This window comes from Megachile rotundata, chromosome 7 (genome assembly GCF_050947335.1).
Source record: "Megachile rotundata isolate GNS110a chromosome 7, iyMegRotu1, whole genome shotgun sequence".
NCBI classification, from domain to species: Eukaryota; Metazoa; Arthropoda; class Insecta; order Hymenoptera; family Megachilidae; genus Megachile; species Megachile rotundata.
Window position 1 is genome coordinate 15,127,989 of NC_134989.1, and position 22,301 is coordinate 15,150,289.

The 22,301-nt window shown below is 41.9% G+C and overlaps 3 protein-coding genes and 1 long non-coding RNA gene across 7 annotated transcripts; all 4 read left to right on the forward strand.

Annotated features, from left to right (window-relative positions):
- Nucleotides 1-64: 64 nt before the first annotated feature.
- Fatp3 (Fatty acid transport protein 3) lies at nt 65-11,404 on the forward strand. The gene is made up of 13 exons (XM_012281913.2): nt 65-731; nt 6,771-6,921; nt 6,979-7,216; nt 7,548-7,773; nt 8,341-8,542; nt 8,707-8,899; nt 9,408-9,551; nt 9,611-9,748; nt 9,891-9,957; nt 10,024-10,114; nt 10,185-10,338; nt 10,406-10,461; nt 10,520-11,404. Exons 1-13 carry the CDS (start codon nt 613-615, stop codon nt 10,616-10,618), a joined length of 1,878 nt encoding a protein of 625 aa, XP_012137303.1. The 5' UTR covers nt 65-612; the 3' UTR covers nt 10,619-11,404.
- Nucleotides 738-4,914, forward strand: LOC143264876 (uncharacterized). The gene is made up of 2 exons (XR_013038846.1): nt 738-1,637; nt 1,737-4,914. It is a non-coding gene; the product is annotated as an uncharacterized LOC143264876 (long non-coding RNA).
- Nucleotides 11,405-11,520: 116 nt separating the features above from the next.
- LOC100879548 (5-oxoprolinase) lies at nt 11,521-19,076 on the forward strand. 2 transcript variants are annotated; one of them, XM_012281897.2, is made up of 21 exons: nt 11,521-12,287; nt 12,341-12,526; nt 13,422-13,660; nt 13,728-13,890; nt 13,979-14,064; nt 14,148-14,349; nt 14,544-14,804; nt 14,879-14,998; nt 15,055-15,256; nt 15,317-15,536; nt 15,620-15,758; nt 15,843-16,120; nt 16,200-16,460; nt 16,551-16,656; nt 16,737-16,904; nt 16,966-17,210; nt 17,285-17,396; nt 17,471-17,695; nt 17,768-17,949; nt 18,127-18,286; nt 18,768-19,076. In XM_012281897.2, exons 1-21 carry the CDS (start codon nt 12,126-12,128, stop codon nt 18,906-18,908), a joined length of 3,858 nt encoding a protein of 1,285 aa, XP_012137287.2. In that variant the 5' UTR covers nt 11,521-12,125; the 3' UTR covers nt 18,909-19,076. The 2 variants fall into 2 exon arrangements, with proteins under 2 accessions (XP_012137287.2, XP_076390080.1); XM_076533965.1 differs by lacking the exons at nt 11,521-12,287; nt 12,341-12,526 and having other exon boundaries at nt 13,523-13,660; nt 13,715-13,890.
- A 106-nt stretch (nt 19,077-19,182) lies between these two features.
- LOC105662189 (uncharacterized) lies at nt 19,183-21,875 on the forward strand. Of its 3 annotated transcripts, none has more exons than XM_012282947.2 (4): nt 19,183-20,974; nt 21,084-21,238; nt 21,364-21,537; nt 21,610-21,875. In XM_012282947.2, the coding sequence occupies exons 1-4, from the start codon at nt 20,531-20,533 to the stop codon at nt 21,749-21,751; spliced, it is 915 nt and encodes a 304-aa protein (XP_012138337.2). In that variant the 5' UTR covers nt 19,183-20,530; the 3' UTR covers nt 21,752-21,875. The 3 variants fall into 3 exon arrangements, with proteins under 3 accessions (XP_012138337.2, XP_076390083.1, XP_076390082.1); XM_076533968.1 differs by having other exon boundaries at nt 19,183-19,690; nt 20,698-20,974; nt 21,364-21,875; XM_076533967.1 differs by having other exon boundaries at nt 21,364-21,875.
- The last annotated feature ends 426 nt before the right edge of the window (nt 21,876-22,301 follow it).

Genomic DNA, 22,301 nt, shown 5'->3' on the forward strand with positions numbered 1-22,301 from the left:
GAGTCTAGGTTCTTTTCGGTTTTATTCTCTCTAGGTTCTTTTAAAATCGAAGACTGGAAGACTCCTCACAGCTATTTTTACCCGAAGAAAATCGATGTTGCAGTATCGAAAAATTTGCTCGTGCACCTTTGCATCCGCCGCTTTTACCTCATTAATCGATTAGAAAATTGAGCACATCGCGGCGTCCCCGTTTAACGCAATTAAACCGACACTGTCTTAGACTCGATGAATTTTCAACATCGATTAGATCGCGATCGATTTTCCGTTCGTTGCACGAAGCCGCGAAAAGTTTGAACTCGCGCGATTCCCCTCCCACATTCTAGCACGCTACGCCAATGACTATCAATGACGATCACTTGTACGTTTCGCGACACGATACGTATATGCGAGTACACACACCGGCAGCCTGGTCAGTCGTCGTCCGCTCGCGACTTGGAGCACCTGACCGAGCGTATTAGTCCTCGTACGCGCGAGCCTCCTTGCACGCGTTCTTTTCTTATCTCTTGCGCTCGACTCGCGACAGAACATCCCTGTTAGATACGTGCTCGTGGTAACACGCGACCTAACGGGCGCCGGCGAATCGATCAGTGCGCGTCCTGTTCCCTCCGAGTCATGGGACTGCACGAGCTGGTGATCGCGAGTCTATCCGTTATTGTCGGCGCCTATTTGCTTACGGGAAGCCGACGACGCTTCGTTTATTTGCTCTGCAAGACCTTGCCCAGAGACGTGCTGTGAGTATTTTAAATTATCGTGCCTCAATTAACACCAAATCGATCGATGATACTGCTCACTTTTTCCTTTCTGCGACTGTCACCGTGAAAACATTTCAACGATCGATCGGTACGATTATTTACTGTGCATGCTATGAATTGTAAACACTAGGATAAGATTCTACGAGATATCGTGCGAGTGTTAGACATTTAAAAATTGAAAGTAAGTTCGCAAATTTGAATCGAGAAATTTGGGAGTTCGAAAATTTCGAGAATCGTTCATCGACACTGGTGGACCCACGTGCTCGCCGTTACCACGGAAGCAGAAATGGTGGAAACAGAAAACCTTTGAACAAATATTCGTAATATCTCGAGCGTTACGGCTCGATTTGACTTTGTACCGAACGTATATTCTTGATTACGCTTGAATGTACACCCACGCGTGCTCTTTCACGCTCCGCACTTGAACCTAATCAAACATTTTCTCTCCGTTTTCACAGAGTTCACGTTACAGAATACTCGGCGAAAGTATTGTTCAAAAATGTTTGTCATCCGTGTCGATGCCTTTTGCAATCATATTTCATTTCCTTTTATACACATTCGAAATGTTTTTATTTATTCTCATAATTCCGGTGTAAGTGGTACTTCAAATTTACTGTCCTTGCAATTTTCTTATCTATGCTTTTACATACTTTTCATTTTTAGTCATTGTCTGTCACTCACTGTTTTAATTCTTAGGTTTGGGGACCTTTGATTAATTTGTTAGGCTTCTGTGGTTCACTGTTCTCGAAAAGAGTGGTACTTATTTTGGTAGCAAGCGAGGTCATAACGTGCCAGTGGCATCATCTTTTTCGTAAAATAAATTGTACTGCCAATTAACACGTTTACTGCGATGTGGGATCCATCGACGTTAATGGAGTAAATGAAGTACAAGAGATTCTCTCTACAAGCCAAACCAGTATAGAATGCACGAAGTCTTATATTCCTATAACTTATCTAACCTCTTCATTATATTTGCCTCGTTAGAAATCATATACCAGTAAATGGAGAAGAGTGTAAACACAAAAACAATGATAACCTTTGACAAACTGACCGGTACAGAGTATTTTCGAGGAGGTTAATCTACATCCAAAAATTGTCCTCCGATAGCAGTTCGAAGACTAAATCTGCAGCAAAAAGGTTGCATAATAACGGCAGGAGCGAACCCAGGCCATTTGGCATTGATTTTATCACAGTAACAGAACTGGCCATTGATTGATACACCGCATCGTACCGGTATTCTTCGCGTACGAGTGTGCTCGTGCTATCAATGTGCACACATTCATCGGCGGATGCAGCTCGTGCATTGTACCGCCGCGAACGACCATTGTCGGGCCAATATGGAGTGCATGGAATTTAAACAGCTCCTTCAATAACATGGTTTTCATCCCGTGATCGCGCTCGAACAGAGCACCGTGCAAATACCTCCTCTGTTTTATATTTCGGACCTGGGAACCGCATGGTGTTTCGTGCGGTTCGCAAACATCGGTTACATAAGTTCGTGCGGCTTTAATTTTGTTCGACGCGTTCTCTTTGATGCGTGGACTTTGACTTTGACGACTGATGGACTGAAAAGCCGGAGAAATTCCCTTGTGGTATTGGATGCGGGAACGGGGCAAAAGTGGTTGATGTTTTTAAACATTTCACGGCTGGACAGTTGATGTGGGCATTTATAAATTCAAACAGCTATTAATAAAAATTGCACTTTCATCGTGCAGATATTTTTGTTGCGAATATAATTACCATCTCTGATACAGCTCATTTTGAGCGTAGTTTGCATAGGGTGGAATTTATGAATATGATAAAATATTCGCAAGTTTAATTTCCCTTTTAAATAATAATACAGTACATTATTAAAGTGTTTTCGAGGTTCTATTCGGACGAGGAATTTATTAACCCCGACCCTGACATTTGAATGATTTTTAAAATTTAAAATAAGGACAATGCATGAAGGTTTCAAATATTCACTTTTACATCAGAATTATTTGAGTCACGATTCCAGGATCATGAAAACCGTCACGCTTCCCCATATTTCTCAATAGAAAAGATGTCTACTTATACGAGAATTGCACCGCTTTTTCCACGAGCAGAGTCGATGGAATCGATTACAAAAGTGGTCGCTAGCATTGCCGATGGCAACAGGTTGTTGGAATATCGAATGCAGTATCGCATTCTCCGTACCCGGAACACGTGTAATCGCGCAAACATCGTTTGCAAAATTTTCTCGCCGAAAGATAAACAGCTCAACGCGCGTCCTTGTCCGCGAACGAGTGTTGGATGCCAGCGTTTACATTCCATTAAGCGTTGGTCTATCATCGCTCGAAGATCAAATGTCTCACTTGCCCTGCGCCATAGTTGTATACTCGGTGCAGTTTCCTACGAGACGACAATTTCTTGTTTCACAAATTTTATGTTTCTTTACTCGGGAAAATTTTATGATAATCGCGGTTGTATGGCGCTGCACGGTAGATTATGGCGATACTGCAGTTGGTTTGTTGGGACACGTTCGAGAATTTGAGAATTTGGGAAGTTGATGAATTCGGGAAATTGGGAATTTGAGGATTTGAGAGATTAGGGACGTGAGGATTTGGGGGTGTGAGGATTTGGGGACGTGAGGATTTGGAAATTTGAGAATTTGGGGACGTGAGGAGTTGGAAATTTAGGAATTTGGGAGCTTGAGAATTTGGGGACGTGAGGAGTTGGAAATTTAGGAATTTGGGAGCTTGAGAATTTGGGGACGTGAGGAGTTGGAAATTTAGGAATTTGGGAGCTTGAGAATTTGGGGACGTGAGGAGTTGGAAATTTAGGAATTTGGGAGCTTGAAAATTTGGGGACGTGAGGAGTTGGAAATTTAGGAATTTGGGAGCTTGAGAATTTGGAGACGTGAGGAATTGGAAATTTAGGAGTTTGGGGACGTGAGGAGTTGGAAATTTAGGAATTTGGGAGCTTGAGAATTTGGGGACGTGAGGAGTTGGAAATTTAGGAATTTGGGAGCTTGAGAATTTGGAGACGTGAGGAATTGGAAATTTAGGAGTTTGGGGACGTGAGGAGTTGGAAATTTAGGAATTTGGGAGCTTGAGAATTTGGGGACGTGAGGAGTTGGAAATTTAGGAATTTGGGAGCTTGAGAATTTGGGGACGTGAGGAGTTGGAAATTTAGGAATTTGGGAGCTTGAGAATTTGGGGACGTGAGGAGTTGGAAATTTAGGAATTTGGGAGCTTGAGAATTTGGGGACGTGAGGAGTTGGAAATTTAGGAATTTGGGAGCTTGAGAATTTGGAGACGTGAGGAATTGGAAATTTAGGAGTTTGGGGACGTGAGGAGTTGGAAATTTAGGAATTTGGGAGCTTGAGAATTTGGGGACGTGAGGAGTTGGAAATTTAGGAATTTGGGGACGTGAGAATTTGAGAGCTTGAGATTTTGGGGACGTGTGGATTTAGAAACTTGAGAATTTGGGGACGTGAGAATTTGAGAGCTTGAGAATTTGGGGACGTGAGGATTTAGAAACTTGAGAATTTGGGAGCTTGAGAATTTGGGGACGTGAGGATTTCAAAATTTAGGAATTTGGGAGCTTGATAATTTACAAATTTGAGAGTTTAGGAACTTAAAAATTCTGCATTGAAATTAGGGTAATTGCACATAAAAAATTTGCGAATAGCTAAATTGAAGATTCAAAACTCCCCAACTTTGAATCTCCAAAGTCCTAATTTTAATTCTCCAAAAATTCAACAATCACAACACCAAAATGTAGATTTACCCAAAGAAAGTGTATGAAACCCAGTAAATTATATCTGCAAACGTGTAATAAAGCGTTCAAGGGCGTACGTTCTCCATAGCGAAGAGTATTAACGTCGACTGGAGGATTACCTTCATGGAGATGCAAACCTGAGCCCAGGGGTTAACGTGTGGCAACGAAACCGCGAGTGATGCACCGCGGTCTCTAGGTTATCTTCATACCTAGCACGCAACGTGCTTCGTTATTTTATTTGATTTCATTTAATCACCGTGGAAGCGTTGGAAGGGGCTGACCGCTGGTGTCGTATACTCGCCGCGAGACGAGAGCTTCGGCAAAGGCGTAATCTTCCGGGGATAGCTTCTGTTTCTTCAACATTTTTATATTCGAATAAAGTGTAGCTTATATGCAAATAAAGTGTTATTAAAATATCGTCGGTTGTTTTTATTGATTTTACCTAGCGATTTGGCCTTAATTCCTTGAGATGGAGATTAGATGTGAAGATTAATAATCTTAAGATGTGAGGATTAATCTCTTTTGTGATTTGGGTAATTACTGTTCTTATTGTCAAGAGTATACTTTTTTGAATGATTATAATTACAGAGTTTTCACTGTAATTATTGTAAACATTCTTTTTTTATTTATAAACTGAGAATTTATTAGTTTGTAGAATTTATTGTAAATGCAAGTTGAGAGTCATGATGAGTAGTTGCAATTGTAGCAAATGTTAGTGATCTTTTTCAGTCAATATTACCGAAATAATCAGATGGTACACATGCAAGAGACAAAACATTAGCAACAAACGTGGTATTTTAAATTATCTACAATGACTCCATGTATATTTTAAATTATCTCCATTGATTTCTAAAGCAGATTTTGAAACGACATTTAATTCGAAATTAATGCATATAAATTAACAACGGTGAAATCTAAATATCTGTACATGGTAATGGAAGCGCAATCAAACAGGTGTCGAAGGAGCAATCGCAGAAAGGTTGCGTTCGCGCGACACATGTCACGCGCGTGTCGAGCCGCGACATTAACCAATTGATCCAGAGAGGAAAGGATGTTACATTAGAATCGTGGTATAATACGTATCAACGATCCAGAAAACATACGATCGTTTCTATCTGTACTCTGATTCGCTTCCCGACTAATCGTGTCATTCAATGCTTTTCCGACTGACCCCTTTCCCATCGTAGAAATGTGTCGCGTAGAATCACTCCCATTATCTAAATCATTACCGGTTGTCACGTCTTTTTTAACACGTCACTTTAATAAGGTGAGCAATTGATGATATTCCAAAATCAGAGTTAAAATTACAGAGAACATTCAAGGTTTAGAGTGATAAAATTTTAAGGTCCATTCTCCATGTTTGAAATTTTAGACTACAGCATTCTTCACGTTCGAAGTGCTAAAATTTTGGACTCCATTCTGCAAGTTTCGGAGTTATGGAATTTTAAGGCACAATATTTTTTAAGTTTCGAAGACTTCAGATTTTAAACACTAATATTTCTCAACTTCCAGTGTCGTAGGATTACAAAATCCAACACTAAGTACTAGTCTTCAAATTTTGAACACTAATATTCCTTAACTCTAGAGTCCTCAGATTCAAAAATCCAACACTCTATAAGTTCCAAAGCCTTCAAATTTTAAACACTAACATCCCCCAACTTCTAGAGTCTTAAAATTATCACATCCAACACTCTCTGAGGATTTGAGGACGTGAGGATTTGGAAATTTAGGAATTTGGGAGCTTGAGAAATTGGGGACGTGAGGAGTTGGAAATTTAGGAATTTGGGAGCTTGAGAAATTGAGGACGAGAGAATTTGGAAATTTAGAAATTTGAGAGCTTGAGAATTTGGGGACGTGAGGAGTTCGAAATTTAGGAATTTGGGAGCTTGAAAATTTGAGGACGTGAGAATTTGGAAATTTAGAAATTTGAGAGCTTGAGAATTTGGGGACGTGAGAATTTGGAAATTTAGAAATTTGGGAGCTTGAGAAATTGGGGACGAGAGAATTTGGAAATTTAGAAATTTGAGAGCTTGAGAATTTGGGGACCTGAGGAGTTGGAAATTTAGGAATTTTTGAGCTTGAGTTCCAAACCCTTCAAATTTTAAACTCTAACATCCCCAACTTCCACAGTCCTAAAAACCTAACCTACCTCCCATCCTAATCCATCACAAACTGATCCCTCGTCAAACCGAAAGATGAATTTCGTACTTCCGCATCCAGACTTTCAGACATCAGAAGTAAATGTTATTAAGCACCGTTTTTCTTCCGTGACAGGGGTGCCTACAGGTTCGTCCGTGTTAATGCTCTGCTATGGTGGTTCGAAAAGCGAGGGTACACTGTGGCAAAGATATTTACGAGGTTCGCCACCACTAATCCTGATAAAATTGCTTTCATTTTCGAGGACAAGGAATGGACGTATCGAAAGGTGAGTCGAATTAACGAGAATTCTTGCAGAAAGCATTGTAATGTTCTCGTTTCGTAGCTGGAAGAATACAGCAATCAACTGGGGCGTTACTTTCGAACGAAATCCTTATCCCCTGGGGATAGCGTCGGTCTGATAATGGAAAGTCGCCCCGAATATGTGGGAACGTGGCTAGGTCTTAGCAAGGCTGGATACGTGGGTGCACTTTTGAACACGAACCTTTATAGAGACGTTTTGGTTCACAGCATCAAGGCGGCCAATTGTAAAGCTGTTATTTTTGGATCGGACTTTAAAGAAGGTTCGTATCAAAATTTTCTTGGAATTTCTAATTAGTAGACTCTTTTGTGATTTAATGGAATATATGCATGACAAGAATTAACGTCAATAAGGAAATGTTGAATCACTCTTACAGTGTAAGTGTACTTTGTTGAAAAAGATTTCTAAGTATCGCTTAGCGAGAATATCAATTAACTTGTTGGCTCACTAGAACCAGTTGTATGATCTTTCATAATGCTATTTTTTTCAAGTTTTTTGGTTATCAGCACACTTCTCGCCTTAAATTGAATGTTAGCAACTTTCGATATTTCCGCTCTGAAACAGGAATAAGAACGATACGTCTTTTTGTTCAGTGATTCGTGAAATTAGGGAGAAAATTCCAGACGTGGCTTTGTACCAGTGGTCGGATCTGCCAGACACCCCGTGTCTCGAAGGAGCGATCGATCTAAAAACGGAAATCAGCACCATCGATCCGAGCCCTCTCGACCTCAGTCGAGGTACTCCCCGGGATAAATTGATTTACATCTATACCTCGGGTACCACTGGGATGCCGAAGGCTGCTGTTATTACTAATTTAAGGTACGAATTTTGACGCAAGCTTTAAACAAAAATCTTCATCAATTTGTGAGTCAGTTGACACAATTATTAACGAATCAGCGCGAGATTTAATCATAAAAAATGATCGAAAAATAAAATTACGTCAGAACGAAAGTGATAAGTATGATTCCAATTATCTCTGAATGATGTAAAAATGCAGATTATGTTTCCGAATACGCACGATAAGCGATGGCAATAAACAGACTTTGATACCAATTTTGGAAAGTACGGAATAATCGACGAGTCATCGTTTGCGAGAAAAATGAAGCTGCAAATGTTTATCGTCTCGAACAGCTGCTTCGCTTTTTTCAATTATTAAACGTTCATATTTCTCAATTATCTGTCTGTGAAATTTTATGATGTATGAAATCATCAGACGTTTCAATGACCTCGTTGCTCAGCGGCAACGGCGTATGTACTTTGATACTTTCCTTTTCTGATACCAACTATAACTCTCGTCAAGACTATTTCAATCAAAATGCTATTTCGATGGCCCGAGAATTTTCCAGAAGTCATCACAGTGATTTAACAGCAATTTATTTATTCTAGGTACATGTTAATGGCGTGCGGCGTAAACTCCATGCTCGGTTTGCGATCGACCGATCGTATCTACAATTCTCTACCGCTCTATCACACCGCCGGAGGGCTAATTGGAGTGGGTCAAACATTGCTAAAGGGCATCACGGTTGTCCTTCGCAGACGATTCAGTGCTTCAAAGTTCTGGCCGGATTGTGTCCATTACGAATGCACCGTAAGATCATTGTTACTCGGTCGACTCAAATTCAGTAGCATGCAATCGTAATTGGAGTTTGCAATTGCTCTATTACACTCGGTTTTTCCGCGTAACGTCGTATCACGAGCAATTTATTATAGTAATTGATTACGACGATAAGAGCAAGAATGTTTTGATTGCAGGTCGCACAGTACATCGGAGAGATCTGTCGATATTTGCTCACTGTACCTCCAGGCCCTTGCGATACCACGCACAAGGTTCGACTGATGTTTGGAAACGGCCTTAGGCCGCAGATTTGGAAGCCGTTCGTGGAGAGATTCGGGGTGAAGCAGATTGGGGAGTTTTATGGTGCTACTGAAGGAAACTCGAATCTGGGTAATTTCATTAATTTAAGCTGTTAGTGGTTTAAGCAGAATCTTCAATTTTTCATAAATAATTTTCAAATGCTTTCCATTTTTTATACCTGTCTATATCTAGGTTACAGTATACTTCTAAGTGCGGATGCACTACGTAACGATAAGGTAGCAATAACGTTCATTAAAAATTGATAAGCAAGACTATTAGTCATGAGCAAATATTTCTGTTTTCGCAGAAATTTACAACATGCAAGTACAACTAATCTATGAGAGTACTCGAAAATATTATTTCTAGTTAATCAGATAGATCGATGTTGATAGCCTAGTTCATTAATCTCGCATGACTAACTTTACCTCTGCAATCGAGTAATTGTAGCCATGGAAAAATTTGTCTATAACTTTAGAGCCTATCTGAAGTTATTTCACTTTTTCATTAATATTTGTATCTTTTCCTGTTTGACACACTGACTTTAGCTACATTTACATAGCTTTAAGGCAAGGATTTTTTATTCATAATTCCTTTTCAGTGAACATCGACAACAAGATCGGAGCAGTGGGATTCGTGCCGTTGTTCGCTGGTTCCCTGTATCCAGTAGCATTGTTGAGGGTCGACGAGGAGACTGGAGAACCATTGAGAGGACCGGATGGTCTCTGCATACGCTGCAAACCTGGTTAGTTTCTCGCTTCTGTCAATGTCGTAATAGTACTAAGTTGCTGTTTTCCTCGTTAGGAGAATCGGGCATCTTCGTGGGCAAAATTAATCCTAAGAGAGTGCTGAACGACTTCTCTGGATACGCCGACACGAAAGCGTCTGAACAGAAGATTCTTCGTGACGTGTTCAAAAAGGGCGATCGTGTCTTCAATTCCGGTCAGTAATGCGTTAAAAGCTTGAAACTCTAAATACAATCGCAACGTACAACGTACAAATAATGTACAATCGTATAAGATTAGACCAGACTTAGATGTTGAATATTTTTCAATAATATTGCATGTTCATATTTTTGGCACAGGTGATATCCTACTTATGGATGAGATGGGCTACTTCTATTTCAAGGACAGAACCGGTGACACGTTCAGGTAAATTCACATGAGTCTTTGAGTTTCCTAAATTCTTAATTGTTTTAAGTCTAAAATGCTACACAGGTGGCACGGTGAAAACGTGGCTACTTCCGAAGTCGAAGGTGTAGTCAGTAACGTGATTGGTCTGAAAGACGCAGTCGTTTATGGAGTGGAAGTAAGTAACGACCGAGAGAAGCTGCAATTTGGTTTTAAAATGCTCTACAGATACTCTGTAACATTGATAGGTACCTGGAGCCGAAGGCAAGGCCGGAATGGCAGCCATTTACGACCCAGATAACACTCTGAACATCAAAGAAATGGCGGAGGGCGTGAAAAAGGCTCTGCCGTCGTACGCCAGGCCTCTCTTCGTTCGAGTTTTATCGGAACTACCAATGACTGGCAAGTATCTTGCTAATAATATTATCCGCTTCTCGCGCAAATTTGATAAGCTTCTATGTTCCCTCAGGCACGTTCAAGTTGAAGAAAAAGGATCTTCAACGAGATGGTTTCGACATAAAAAAGGTAACTCGAAATCTTCTGTTTCTCTTTTCTCGAATCTGTTTTACTTTCTAATTTACAGATCACTGATCCAGTTTACTTTCTGGAGCGTTCTGGGGACTACGTGAAACTCACGGAACAAATTTACAACACTATCCTCGAGGGGAAGGCCAAGTTGTAAAGACTGCTACCTGAATCTGTTCAGCAAAAGATATTTTTTTAACAAGATTCGCAAAATTGTTGTATAATTTCTATTTATTAACGAGAGCTGTTTTCTATCTTTTGTAAAATCGTTCGCACGTTTCCGAATCTCGAAGCTTCCGCGAAAAACTGCATTTATGGATACATATTTTTACACGTATTCTACGATACTCGGTTGAGTTAAACCAGTGCCGCCGTTAGAGTTTAAGGGACCCTGGGCAGACATTGTTATTGTTGAACGCCTAAGACACTGCGTTAGCTCAGGACAGTGAGAGTAATTGAAAAGTGAAAATAAACGAGTTAAATTTTATAAATGCAATGCACAGCAGTAATATTGCATTTGCCATTCACATCGATTTTACAAACAGAAACTTTATCAGAGAACCTCCAGCTTTTATTTCCACTCTCCAGTTGCATCTCGCTATATTGCCAAATTGAGCTGCAGTGACTAGCGACGTAGAACAATGGAGCCCTGTCCCATTAACGGCGATACGGATTAAGCATACGTAGATTAGAAAACGTATTTTTATATTGAGAAACGTTCTCAACAGAAAAATTGTAACATTTAGACATCTGTAGGTTTATTTTGTACGTACGTAGGCATCAAAATTTCTAGAGATAAAGACTTTGTTAAATTATTTTGTAAGAGATGCGACGATCATGTGATGCGAACGTACGACCTCGACCCTGTAAAGCGACGTTTGCGTATGTAAAACGAAATGACATGTCATAGTTTAATAAATCGTTCTCGTTGAGATAAAAAGAAGTGTCAATTCGACTTGGACTTTGTCCCGTAGGGGAACCTGAGGTTCCTCCCATCGAGTCTAATGAAACCAGAAATCATGAGTGCGCAGTCTCGAAGGGTCCGGTGACCCTGGTCCTTAACGACGCGACGCTACTCTCTTTACGGTTCAATTAACCCAAAATACTCTTCATTCATGGAACCATCAACAGAATAATTTATCCGATACTCGACAGATCCAAAAAGGAATTATTAAAATTCGATCGAGATATAAACTTCAAGCTGGGACTCAATATATACAAAATAACCTCTAAATAGTTCCACGTTTGAAATATCCATGTACATTCGCGTTACGTAACAACCCAAACGAATAAACCTAATGGAAATATACTAGCTCTGTCATCGTTCTACGCCTATGTTCCCTATCGGTGTTACTCCATCGCAAAACAAACAGTTGCATGTTCCGTTCGAACATTCAGAAGAGTACTGTTGATCTATGGTAGATCGTGAGTGAAATTTTTTCAAAGACAAATCGAGTTTGCTGTTAACAATAATCGCGATATCACAGTCAAAATAACAGCAGTCGAAAATCCACTTTGTTTGTTCTATCGTGTGTACACTGCGGGCTTATGTCGTGATCTTATCAGACCTTATCGTGCACCGAATTCGATGATTCTCTGGTGAAACAGTCTCGCGTGTGGTATCCACTGGATCTCTCGAGCTTTTGACAGACTACAGGTGTAAAATGGTCGAGAAGTTCGAGTTCGCTATAGATCGCGGTGGCACGTTTACGGACGTGTACGCCAGATGTCCAGGCGGCAAGATTCGAGCGATAAAACTACTGTCAGTTGATCCGGCCAATTACGAAGACGCGCCGCGAGAAGGAATTAGAAGAATTCTTGAACAGGTAGTTAATTATAGCGACATTAGGTGCGCTGATTAATTTGCTGCGATTTTTAGGAGACTGGGAAAAGAATTGAGGGCGAAATTGACACTTCGTTGATATCATGGATTCGAATGGGAACTACGGTCGCTACGAATGCTCTGCTGGAAAGAAAGGGTGCGAAAATGGCACTGTTGATAAACGAGGGATTTAGGGATCTTCTTTTTATTGGAAACCAGGCGAGGCCTAATATATTTGATCTGGTATGTATCTGAGAGTGGTATGGTAGATTCAGAGCTCTGTAGTTTCAAGTACTTGAGTTCTTGAATTTTGAGATTCCAGATTTTTATATTTCATTACTATGTGAATTCTCAACTCTTCAAATCCCGAAACCTTCGTATCTCTAAATTCCGCTGTTCTCAAGTTCAAAAACTCTCAAGTCCCCAAACTCTTAAATTCTGAAATTCTCAAGTTTCCAAATTCTCAAGTTTCTAAATTCTCAAAGTCCCACACTCTCAAAGTCTCAATCTCTCAAATTCCCAAACTCTCAAAGTCCCAAACTCTCAAAGTTCCAAACTCTCAAACTCTCAAACTCTCAAATTCTCAAGCTTCCCACTCCTCAAACTCCCAAACTCTCAAAGTTCCAATCTCTCAAACACCCAAACCCTCAAAGTCCCAAACTCTCAAAGTCCCAAACTCTCAAAGTCCCAAGCTCTCAAAGTCCCAATCTCTCAAACTCCCAAACTTTCAAAGTCCCAAACTCTCAAAGTCCCAAACTCTCAAAGTCCCAAACTCTCAAAGTCCCAATCTCTCAAACACCCAAACTCTCAAGGTCCCAAACTCTCAAAGTCCCAATCTCTCAAATTCCCAAACTCTCAAAATCCCAAACTCTCAAAGTCCCAAACTCTCAAAGTCCCAAACTCTCAAACTCCCAAACTCTCAAAGTCCCAAACTCTCAAAGTCCCAATCTCTCAAAGTCCCAAACTCTCAAACTCTGAAACACCCAAACTCCCACTTCTGAAATTCTCAAAATCTCAAATGCCTCAACCTCCAAATTCCAAATTCCCAAAATTCCAGATCTCCAACTCCCAAACATCCCAAAATCCCAAATTCCCTTCCATCACCTTTCAACCCACAATTAACGCAATACTTTTGCAGCAAGTCCTCACGCCAGAAGTCCTGTACAAGGAAGTAGTAGAAGTTAAGTGTAGAGTAATACCCGCATTGCCGGGTAAATGCTACCTGGAGAACAAAAAATGGCGCCGAGTGAAAGGTTCAACAGGCGAGGATCTGTTCGTCACGCAAGAACTAGACGAGGAGAAGCTAAAAAAGGACCTCCAGGAATTACGACGATCTGGGATCGAGAGTTTGGCCGTGGTTTTGGCACACAGTTACATGTTCGTTTCTAAAGACGGCAATTGTTGCGTCCACAATGCTGTATCTTATTTTAGTCCCTTATTTCAGGTTCGCTGAACAGGAAGTCAGAGTAGGCGAGTTGGCGAGGCTTGCAGGTTTTCCTCAAGTGTCTCTTTCCCACGAAGTTATGCCAATGACTAGGATTGTTCCTAGAGGATTCACTGCTTGTGCTGACGCGTACTTGACACCACATATTAAACAATATCTACAGGTATAACATTCAAAATCTATGCATCAAATTTTTTTATATTTGATTCACGAGTTTTATTCGAATAAGTGATGCGTAACCGATTGTTCAGGGTTTCTCGTCAGGGTTTAAGGATAGACTGAAAGGTGTGAATGTGCTGTTCATGCAAAGCGACGGTGGACTGACTCCGATGCACTCGTGAGTGCTACATTTATTCATTCAGTGAATTATTCATGGAATAAAAAGTGAAAAGTACTTGTACACTTTTGAATAATTTATAGATTCAACGGGTCTCGTGCCATTCTTTCTGGCCCTGCGGGTGGGGTCGTAGGTTACGCGATGACCACTTACAACAAAGAAACCGATTTGCCTGTGATCGGATTCGATATGGGTGGCACTTCGACTGACGTGAGCCGTTATGGCGGCAGTTACGAGCATGTTTACGAGAGCACAACTGCGGGTGTTACGATCCAAGCAGCTCAGGTACTTCCGATTCAAAATTACCCTCTGATGCGTTGTTTTATGAAACTCAGCGTTTGTAAAAACTGTCTCGCATAAAATAGAACATAAGAGCTACAAATTCTGAGCTAAAAAGTTTCATCCACTCTAAATTCGAAAGTTCCGTTGTTTGATTGCATATTTCTTTCAACGTTTTAAAACGTGATCTTTGGTTGAAGTTGGACGTGAACACAGTTGCGGCAGGAGGCGGATCGATGCTTTTCTTCAGGTCAGGTCTCTTCGAGGTCGGACCAGAGAGTGCAGGAGCACATCCAGGACCAGCGTGTTACAAGAAAAACGGTCCTCTCGCTGTCACCGACGCTAACTTGGCTCTAGGAAGATTGTTACCAGAGTACTTCCCAAAAATATTCGGACCGAACGAGAATGAACCTCTGGACAAGTCCCGTACATTGCAAGCCTTCCAAACGCTTACGGATCAAGTATTGAATATTTCTTTTATTACAAAAATGACTAAAATACACGAGGTATATGAAAGTTCCGCTGTAATTTATAGATCAACGAATTTCTAGCGAAAGAGGGTCACAAGGGTAAGATGAGCATCGAAGAGGTGGCGATGGGTTTTATCAGGGTTGCGAACGAAACCATGTGCAGACCAATACGAGCTCTCACGCAGGTACAGAAACCTTCAAATACCTTGCAAAGACAGGTTGATATCTTATTTCTGAATAGGCCAAAGGCTATGACACCTCTCGACACGTTTTGGCCTGTTTCGGGGGCGCCGGAGGGCAACATGCATGTGCCATTGCTCGTTCTCTGGGAATGGGTACCGTTTTCGTTCACAAGTACGCTGGAATCCTCTCAGCTTACGGAATGGCATTAGCGGATGTCGTCGAAGAGGCACAGGAACCCAGCGCAGAAGTCTACGAACCAAGTAAATAATTCCCTAAAGGTAACCTTTAAAAATATTAATTTAAATGTTCTTTTACTTCAGAATCATTTGCACGATTGGACGAGCGTTTGGATGTTTTGGAGAAGAAGGTTAGAAATAAGTTAGCTGAACAAGGCTTCGCAGACTCTCACATAGTCACGGAACCATTCTTGCACCTGCGTTACCAAGGCACAGATTGCGCCCTGATGTGTACACCCAGCTTAAAAGGTAGTGGAAATAAAGGTACCAGACATGGGGACTTTCTGAGTACATTCTTGGAAAGGTAATATAGAAGATTTTGAAAATGAATCCAATAAAGAGAAAGTTACATTGATAGTATGATAAATGGATGTTTGTTTGATGAAGGTATCAAATGGAGTTTGGTTTCACGATGCCTAATAGAAAGATCCTGGTGAACGACGTTAGAGTCAGAGGTGTGGGTAAGATAGATATTAAAGAAGATCCTATTCTTCCTTCCGCGACGACGCCACCTAAAGTGGAAAAGGTAAGTGCAAGAATAAAGTATGTAGAAGTAGGATTTAGTATTTATTTCAGTCGAATAAATAAAAATTGTGACCAATTTCCACAGTCTACCAAGGTGTACTTCGAAGCCGGCTACCTAGACACTAAAATCTACCAACTACACGATCTGTCGCCCGGTCACAATATACCCGGCCCCGCCATTATAATGGACAGCCTAAGTACCCTCTTGATCGAACCCGATTGCACCGCATCGATCACTCCCCGTGGCGACGTAAAAATAAAAATTGGCCAAGGATCGAAGACCGAAGTCACAACGGAGTTGGACACCATTCAGCTCAGCATATTCTCACACCGTTTTATGAGCATCGCCGAGCAGATGGGCAGGTAGACCGATAAGATGAATATAAAAGTAACGTCCCTGCTATCTTCGATCCTATCGTAAGTTCAGAAATTGTGCTTGAAGGATTCTTCAGAGAACTTCCATATCTACGAACATCAAGGAGAGATTGGACTTCTCTTGCGCTGTCTTCGGACCTGATGGGGGCTTGGTCTCGAATGCACCCCATATTCCGGTGCATTTGGGCGCCATGCAGGAGACCGTGCAGTTTCAGATGAAGGTCTTTAAGGGTGAATTCACAAGGGGTGACGTGATTCTTGCGAATCATCCGTCGGCGGGTGGATCGCATCTTCCGGATCTTACTGTCATCACTCCGGTGTTTTACAGGTGGCTACTTAAAGGATAAGGCAACTTAAAGCCTTGTGTCTCTAATAGCTTTAGGAATGATAATTTCAAGTTTGTTAATCTTTGTTGCAGGGATGTGGAGAAGCCAGTGTTCTTCGTTGCCAGCAGAGGTCACCACGCCGACATCGGAGGAATTACTCCCGGCTCCATGCCGCCACATTCGACCACTCTACTTCAGGTACAAATTCATAACACCCTTCAATCAATAAGACAAGCCAATAAGACAATGCAACCCCTATTCAATGCACTAATTTACAGGAAGGAGCCGCCTTCAAAAGCTTCTTACTAGTCCACAAAGGCGTGTTCCGAGAAAAGGAGCTAACCGAAGAATTAATGGCTCCAGGCAAGATTCCAGGCAGCTCCGGAACCAGGAACCTGTCGGACAACCTGAGCGACCTCAAAGCACAGATTGCTGCTAATCACAAAGTAATCAACCTCAAAATGAATCTAGTCCTCGTTTATTTAACCTGATGAATTCTCACCATAGGGTTCGTTGCTGGTCAACGAATTGATCGACATATACGGACTCGACGTGGTGCAAGCATACATGGGCCACATTCAGCACAACGCCGAGGTGGCCGTCAAAGATATGTTGAAGTCTGTTGGCAACAAACTGTTAAAGGAAACTGGAAGTACTACTACAAGCGCGGTAGACTATTTGGACGACGGAAGCGAGATTAAATTTCTGTTGAACATCGATATCGAAAAAGGCGAAGCGATATGTGACTTCACGTAAGCTTTCAATTTTAGAAGTATAGCTTGTGGCAATACAATAAATCGGTAGTTTTCACGAAAGATAATTTCAGTGGTACAGGGTATGAAGTTTGGGGCAACTGCAATGCTCCCCGGGCGGTTACTCTTTCAGCACTGATTTATTGTCTGAGGTGCATCGTGGGCAGAGATGTTCCTCTGAACCAGGTAACATCTCATTTCGAGTATCAATTCTCTTCAACTTTAATCGCTTTCGTAGACTACTACATTTCTTTATTCAGGGATGTCTCAAGCCCGTCAAGGTAATTATCCCCAAGGGATCGCTTTTGGATCCTTCCGAAGAGGCTGCAGTGGTGGGCGGCAACGTTCTAACATCTCAAAGAGTCGTAGACGTGGTTCTGCAAGCTTTTGGAGCCTGCGCCGCGTCCCAGGGTTGCATGAACAACGTGACACTCGGTACAGAGGAGTGGGGATACTACGAGACCGTCGCTGGTGGCAGTGGAGCTGTAATACACCAAACTTTTAATCATTTCCCTTGATTGAATAAATATTTGTTTATCAAGAAGTGATTTCTGAAGGGACCAACCTGGAATGGCAGAGGAGGAGTGCATACTCACATGACAAACACTAGGATCACGGACCCGGAGATACTGGAACTTCGTTACCCAGTTGTCCTCAACAAATTCTCCCTTCATCCAGGAAGCGGTGGCGCTGGGGCATATCGTGGTGGCGATGGTGTCATTCGTGAGATTACTTTTAGGTAAATTCTTATTTTGTTAAGGTTTGGGAAATTCACACATAATCACAAACTTAATCACACGTCTATTAAGTTCGATATAACTTCAGTTCCTCTTTGCGGTAGAACCTAATGTATCACATCTGATATATTAATTTCCGTGATAGCCAATGCGCTAAGTAATAACTCATCGTTCTTTAGAGCACCCATGACGCTGTCCGTGCTAACGGAAAGAAGGGTGCATAGTCCACCAGGACTAGCTGGCGGTCTGCCAGGAGCACGAGGAAGAAATACGTTGCGAAGAGCCGATGGAAGAAAGATCAACCTGGGCCCAAAAACCGCTGTTCCAGTTCTTCCAGGGGTAAGAACGCATTACACGAATAATTCAGTTGGAGCGTGTCTAAATTCAGAAAAAGCTAGCAGCACTTTAAACGCTGTCTCGTAAAGATTGTTTCCCAGCGGAGCTCGATACATTTGGAAGCGGGATGTATACGAGCTCCTATGAACCGTCTGAGATATTTGCGTCCACACTACTTCCATACTTATTCGTAAAACCGTGCAACTGTGTTTCGGGAAACTTCTTCGTTCGCGCGGCAAATGAAATATGATCACAATCTTCAAAGTTTTCTCCGCGGAAGTTTTCACTTCACGCTCGCAACACCTTTACGCGTTTCCTCTTACGACCCAACAATTTCATTTCTCTCCGAAGATGGAAGACGCGGAGTTGTGTACCGAATTTTTCTATACGTATCTCTGAATCGTCAGCGTCGCGCGTTCGCGTGGAGGAGCAAAGAACCGTGAATAACTTCGCTGTAATTTATGAATCGTTCTCGTGTTCGCAGGATACCTTTATCCTGGAGAGTCCAGGGGGAGGCGGTTACGGAACTCCCGGAGAAAGGGTTGCATCGATTCAAAGAAACCTACAAGCATTCGTCGAACGCGGGAGCGTCTACGAGTACCGGAAGGCGCAAGAATCTGTCTAGAACAATTTATACGAATTAAATTATGTTAACTTGTCAAGAGCACAATATTCTTATACTACTACTACATCACATTTTGTCGGTATGTTTTAAATTCTTATATAAAATACTCTGTAGGATTTAATTTCGTGTAATATTATAGAATGTTCAATAAAAGAATTCTCAAAAGAATATTCATTGATTATTCCAATCATGATTCACTGGCGATGACTCTGTAACATAATTTTGGGCCAATTTGTCGGTAACGGATGGTCCTCGAAGTATCTCAATAAATTGAAGCAACGATCGGATGAAATTTACTGCAACTAACATTGATTCGCTCGCACGCCTCATTCGGCATGGTCGCGAAGCCTGCAGTTCCATTTCCGGTCGCAGTAATTGCCGACCGAAATATCGTGACTACGTTGCACACGTGCATCTCGAAACTTCCGATTGCACTTCCATTTGCGAAGCAGGCGAGTAGTTTCTTCGTCGCGTATACGTTTCGTGCCACGTCCATCGTGTTTCCGCGTGAACTACTATTCATGCCCGTAACCGGTCGCGATAAAATAGAGCGCTCCTCGGTTTTTCTCCCTATTTTTTTCCCTCGAACTCATCGATGGAATCTCCATTGATGCTCGCGGCACGATATCTCGCGAGATACGAGCGGAGAAGGCACTTCTATTTTGCGGATTTCCAGCCAGAGAAAGCTTCTTTGTGCTAGGCTTCCTTTCATCACGGAAGGAGATCCAAGAAACGTTCGAGGCTCCGCGTTAAAATGCAAGACGGCACCGCGGGTGTTAAAGGTACGTTCACAATTAGCTCGTTCGAACGAGCGACTGATCCTCAAGTTAGCAAGTACGTGATGGCCAAGGGAGGAAAATATACCAAAATCCTGACGCGAATTCTCTTTGATCTCGAGGGACAATTACAAAGGACACTGATTGGACCGATTAAAGACCGACAGATCCACCTTTCTTCTCTTTTTTCCACGATTTAACAATTCTCGTTTTAAAGCGGGAATATAAGTATGCGTTATGATCGGAAAACGATAAAGTTTCCGCGAAAATGTTACGAATACCCGGACGCAGGAGAAAGAGGAAGCGGAAAAGTTGCATGAAAAACGACGATAGTTCGAGTAAAGTTTCGCTCTTCCGGCAAAGTTATATCCTTCGCACGTCGATACGCGCGGCATGCCTCGTCCTGCCAGTAAAGCTGATCCTGCTGGAATCCCGCTGCCGCGGTAAGAAAATTTCCTGCAAACCGGCACGCCGCAAAAACAGCCTCGTGTTTTGTAGGAACCGAATTCTAACTCGAAATCGATTCCGCGCGCTCACTAAAAACGAGACATTCGTCAAAATCGGTGACAGGACCAGTTGTGTTTGTCTTCTTTCGTAATACAGCAATTCGTCAACGCGTAACGATTTCTGATCGTGCACATTGGCGTAATCGGGATTATTAGAAGCTTCAGTTCATGTTTTATAGCGGACTGTTATTTTAGAGCACAATTCGTTAGATCGATAAGTTGGATTGCATTCTTTAGTTGCACAGCCGATATGTATTGTCGACTGGTTGTATAAATGCAGGCGCTAGACTGACATGCATTCGACGCATTTCACAGTCGACTCGTACAACCTATTTTCAATATGCTATTGTTTAGCTCACGTGAAATTGCTACGCGATCCCATATGGTCATGTGCTACATGTATGACCTCCATATTCAACAAAGTCAACCCGGTTACGCCAATGACTGTTCAAACGCCACATATCAAGCATATTTCATTTTTCACGCAACAATTCCTGATCGAAACAGCTGTGCGACGCCTATAAAATTGTGTCCGAAAGTGGAGCCCAAACAGTCGAAACTAGCTATCACGATGAAACTACTTTCGGTGTTGCGAGTGTCCCTCATTACCACGTTTTACTGCGTTTCCGTAATTTCGTCGGTTAAATGCGACGCTCGAACGAGTCAGAATGAGCCAATTGCGGATCCAAAAAGCTCGACAGTAAATACATCTCAAGCAGGCAGGGAGATTCATATCAACGACATTGTTAAACTTTTACGGCTCCTCGAGAAGAACTTTGACCAGGTGGGTTTGAACGACAATATCAGTTAATCAGTCTGCTTCGTGTTTCTTCATCGCTGGAGAGAAGAGACAGTTTGGTAATAACGTCGCGAAAACGAGCGAACTTTTTCAGCTGACGGCGAGAAAGCAAGTTTCGGAAGTCCTCGGTCCGGACGACGATTTGAAAAACAAGGTGTCTGGCGACCATGTTGATGCGGAACAGAGCTTGCAGAGATTGTTTCGACGGGAGGCGCCTGACAATTCGTCTGCGGATTCTGACTCGTCCAGGTAACGATTGTTTAGATTACACGATGAAGTCATCACAATATTTATGCATTACAATATTTGTGTTATTACAATATTTTGAGAAAAGAATACTTCAACGTTTCACCAAAGAATCCAACGTTTTGTAGCAAAAATCAGGCAGCTGTAAATGAAACTTCAGACAGCACGAAAAGCAACGCAGACTCTTCGCAAGAACGAAACGTAAAGACCGATAATCCGTTTCTAGCGAATTTGTTTAAAAATGGATTTCTGGGCAACGTCGAGGCGGGTTCGCCGCTGCAGCCTGTCAAGCAGATCTTGGGGTTCGTAATGGATAAATTGAAGTCGAAATTGAAAGCTGACGGAGATAAAGACGACCAACAATTGAACCACAGATTCCCAAGGAAGTTATTCGAGCGTGGCAAAAACGTGCTGAACACTGTGAAAGAAAACGCCGAGGGTTTGGCTCCAGTTGGTATTCACAGAACGCTGAAGCTGGGTCCGTGGTCCGTGAACTTTGACATGGGGAAACCATGATCCGTTATCGAGTTTCAGACGGGCTTTCTAGTATAAAGTTCTTTCGATATAAGTTTTTTGCTTTAGAACGCGGTTGCATTTAGCTGAAATAAACGGATGAATTTATTGCTGGAAAATCAAGGTTTAATTTGCATTATCTTATGAATTATACGAGATTTTATCCACCTTTGTCTTTAATAAAATTCATCCACATCATAATCCAAGTGTTCAATATTTTGAAATGTACACAGATTTATTTTGATAATAAATGATTTTCATTTACCGCGGGAATTGATATCGAAGTCGAATAAACCTGTCACGAAAATGAAGCGAGAGATAAGAAGGAGCGCCGTTAGATAGCTCATCACTGAAACCAGTGTTCGAGAAATAAAACGGACGAGTTGATTAATCGACACCGAATGTAATTACCATAAAACGCAAGCTCGAGCCTTGTTACAGTCGAGGCGCACCACGATTGATGATCATCGCGCGAAAGAATATTGAACAATCGTGTCTACCGATAGAATTTAAGATAATGGCCGTGGATGAACCAGATGCCACGTGTTCCCCG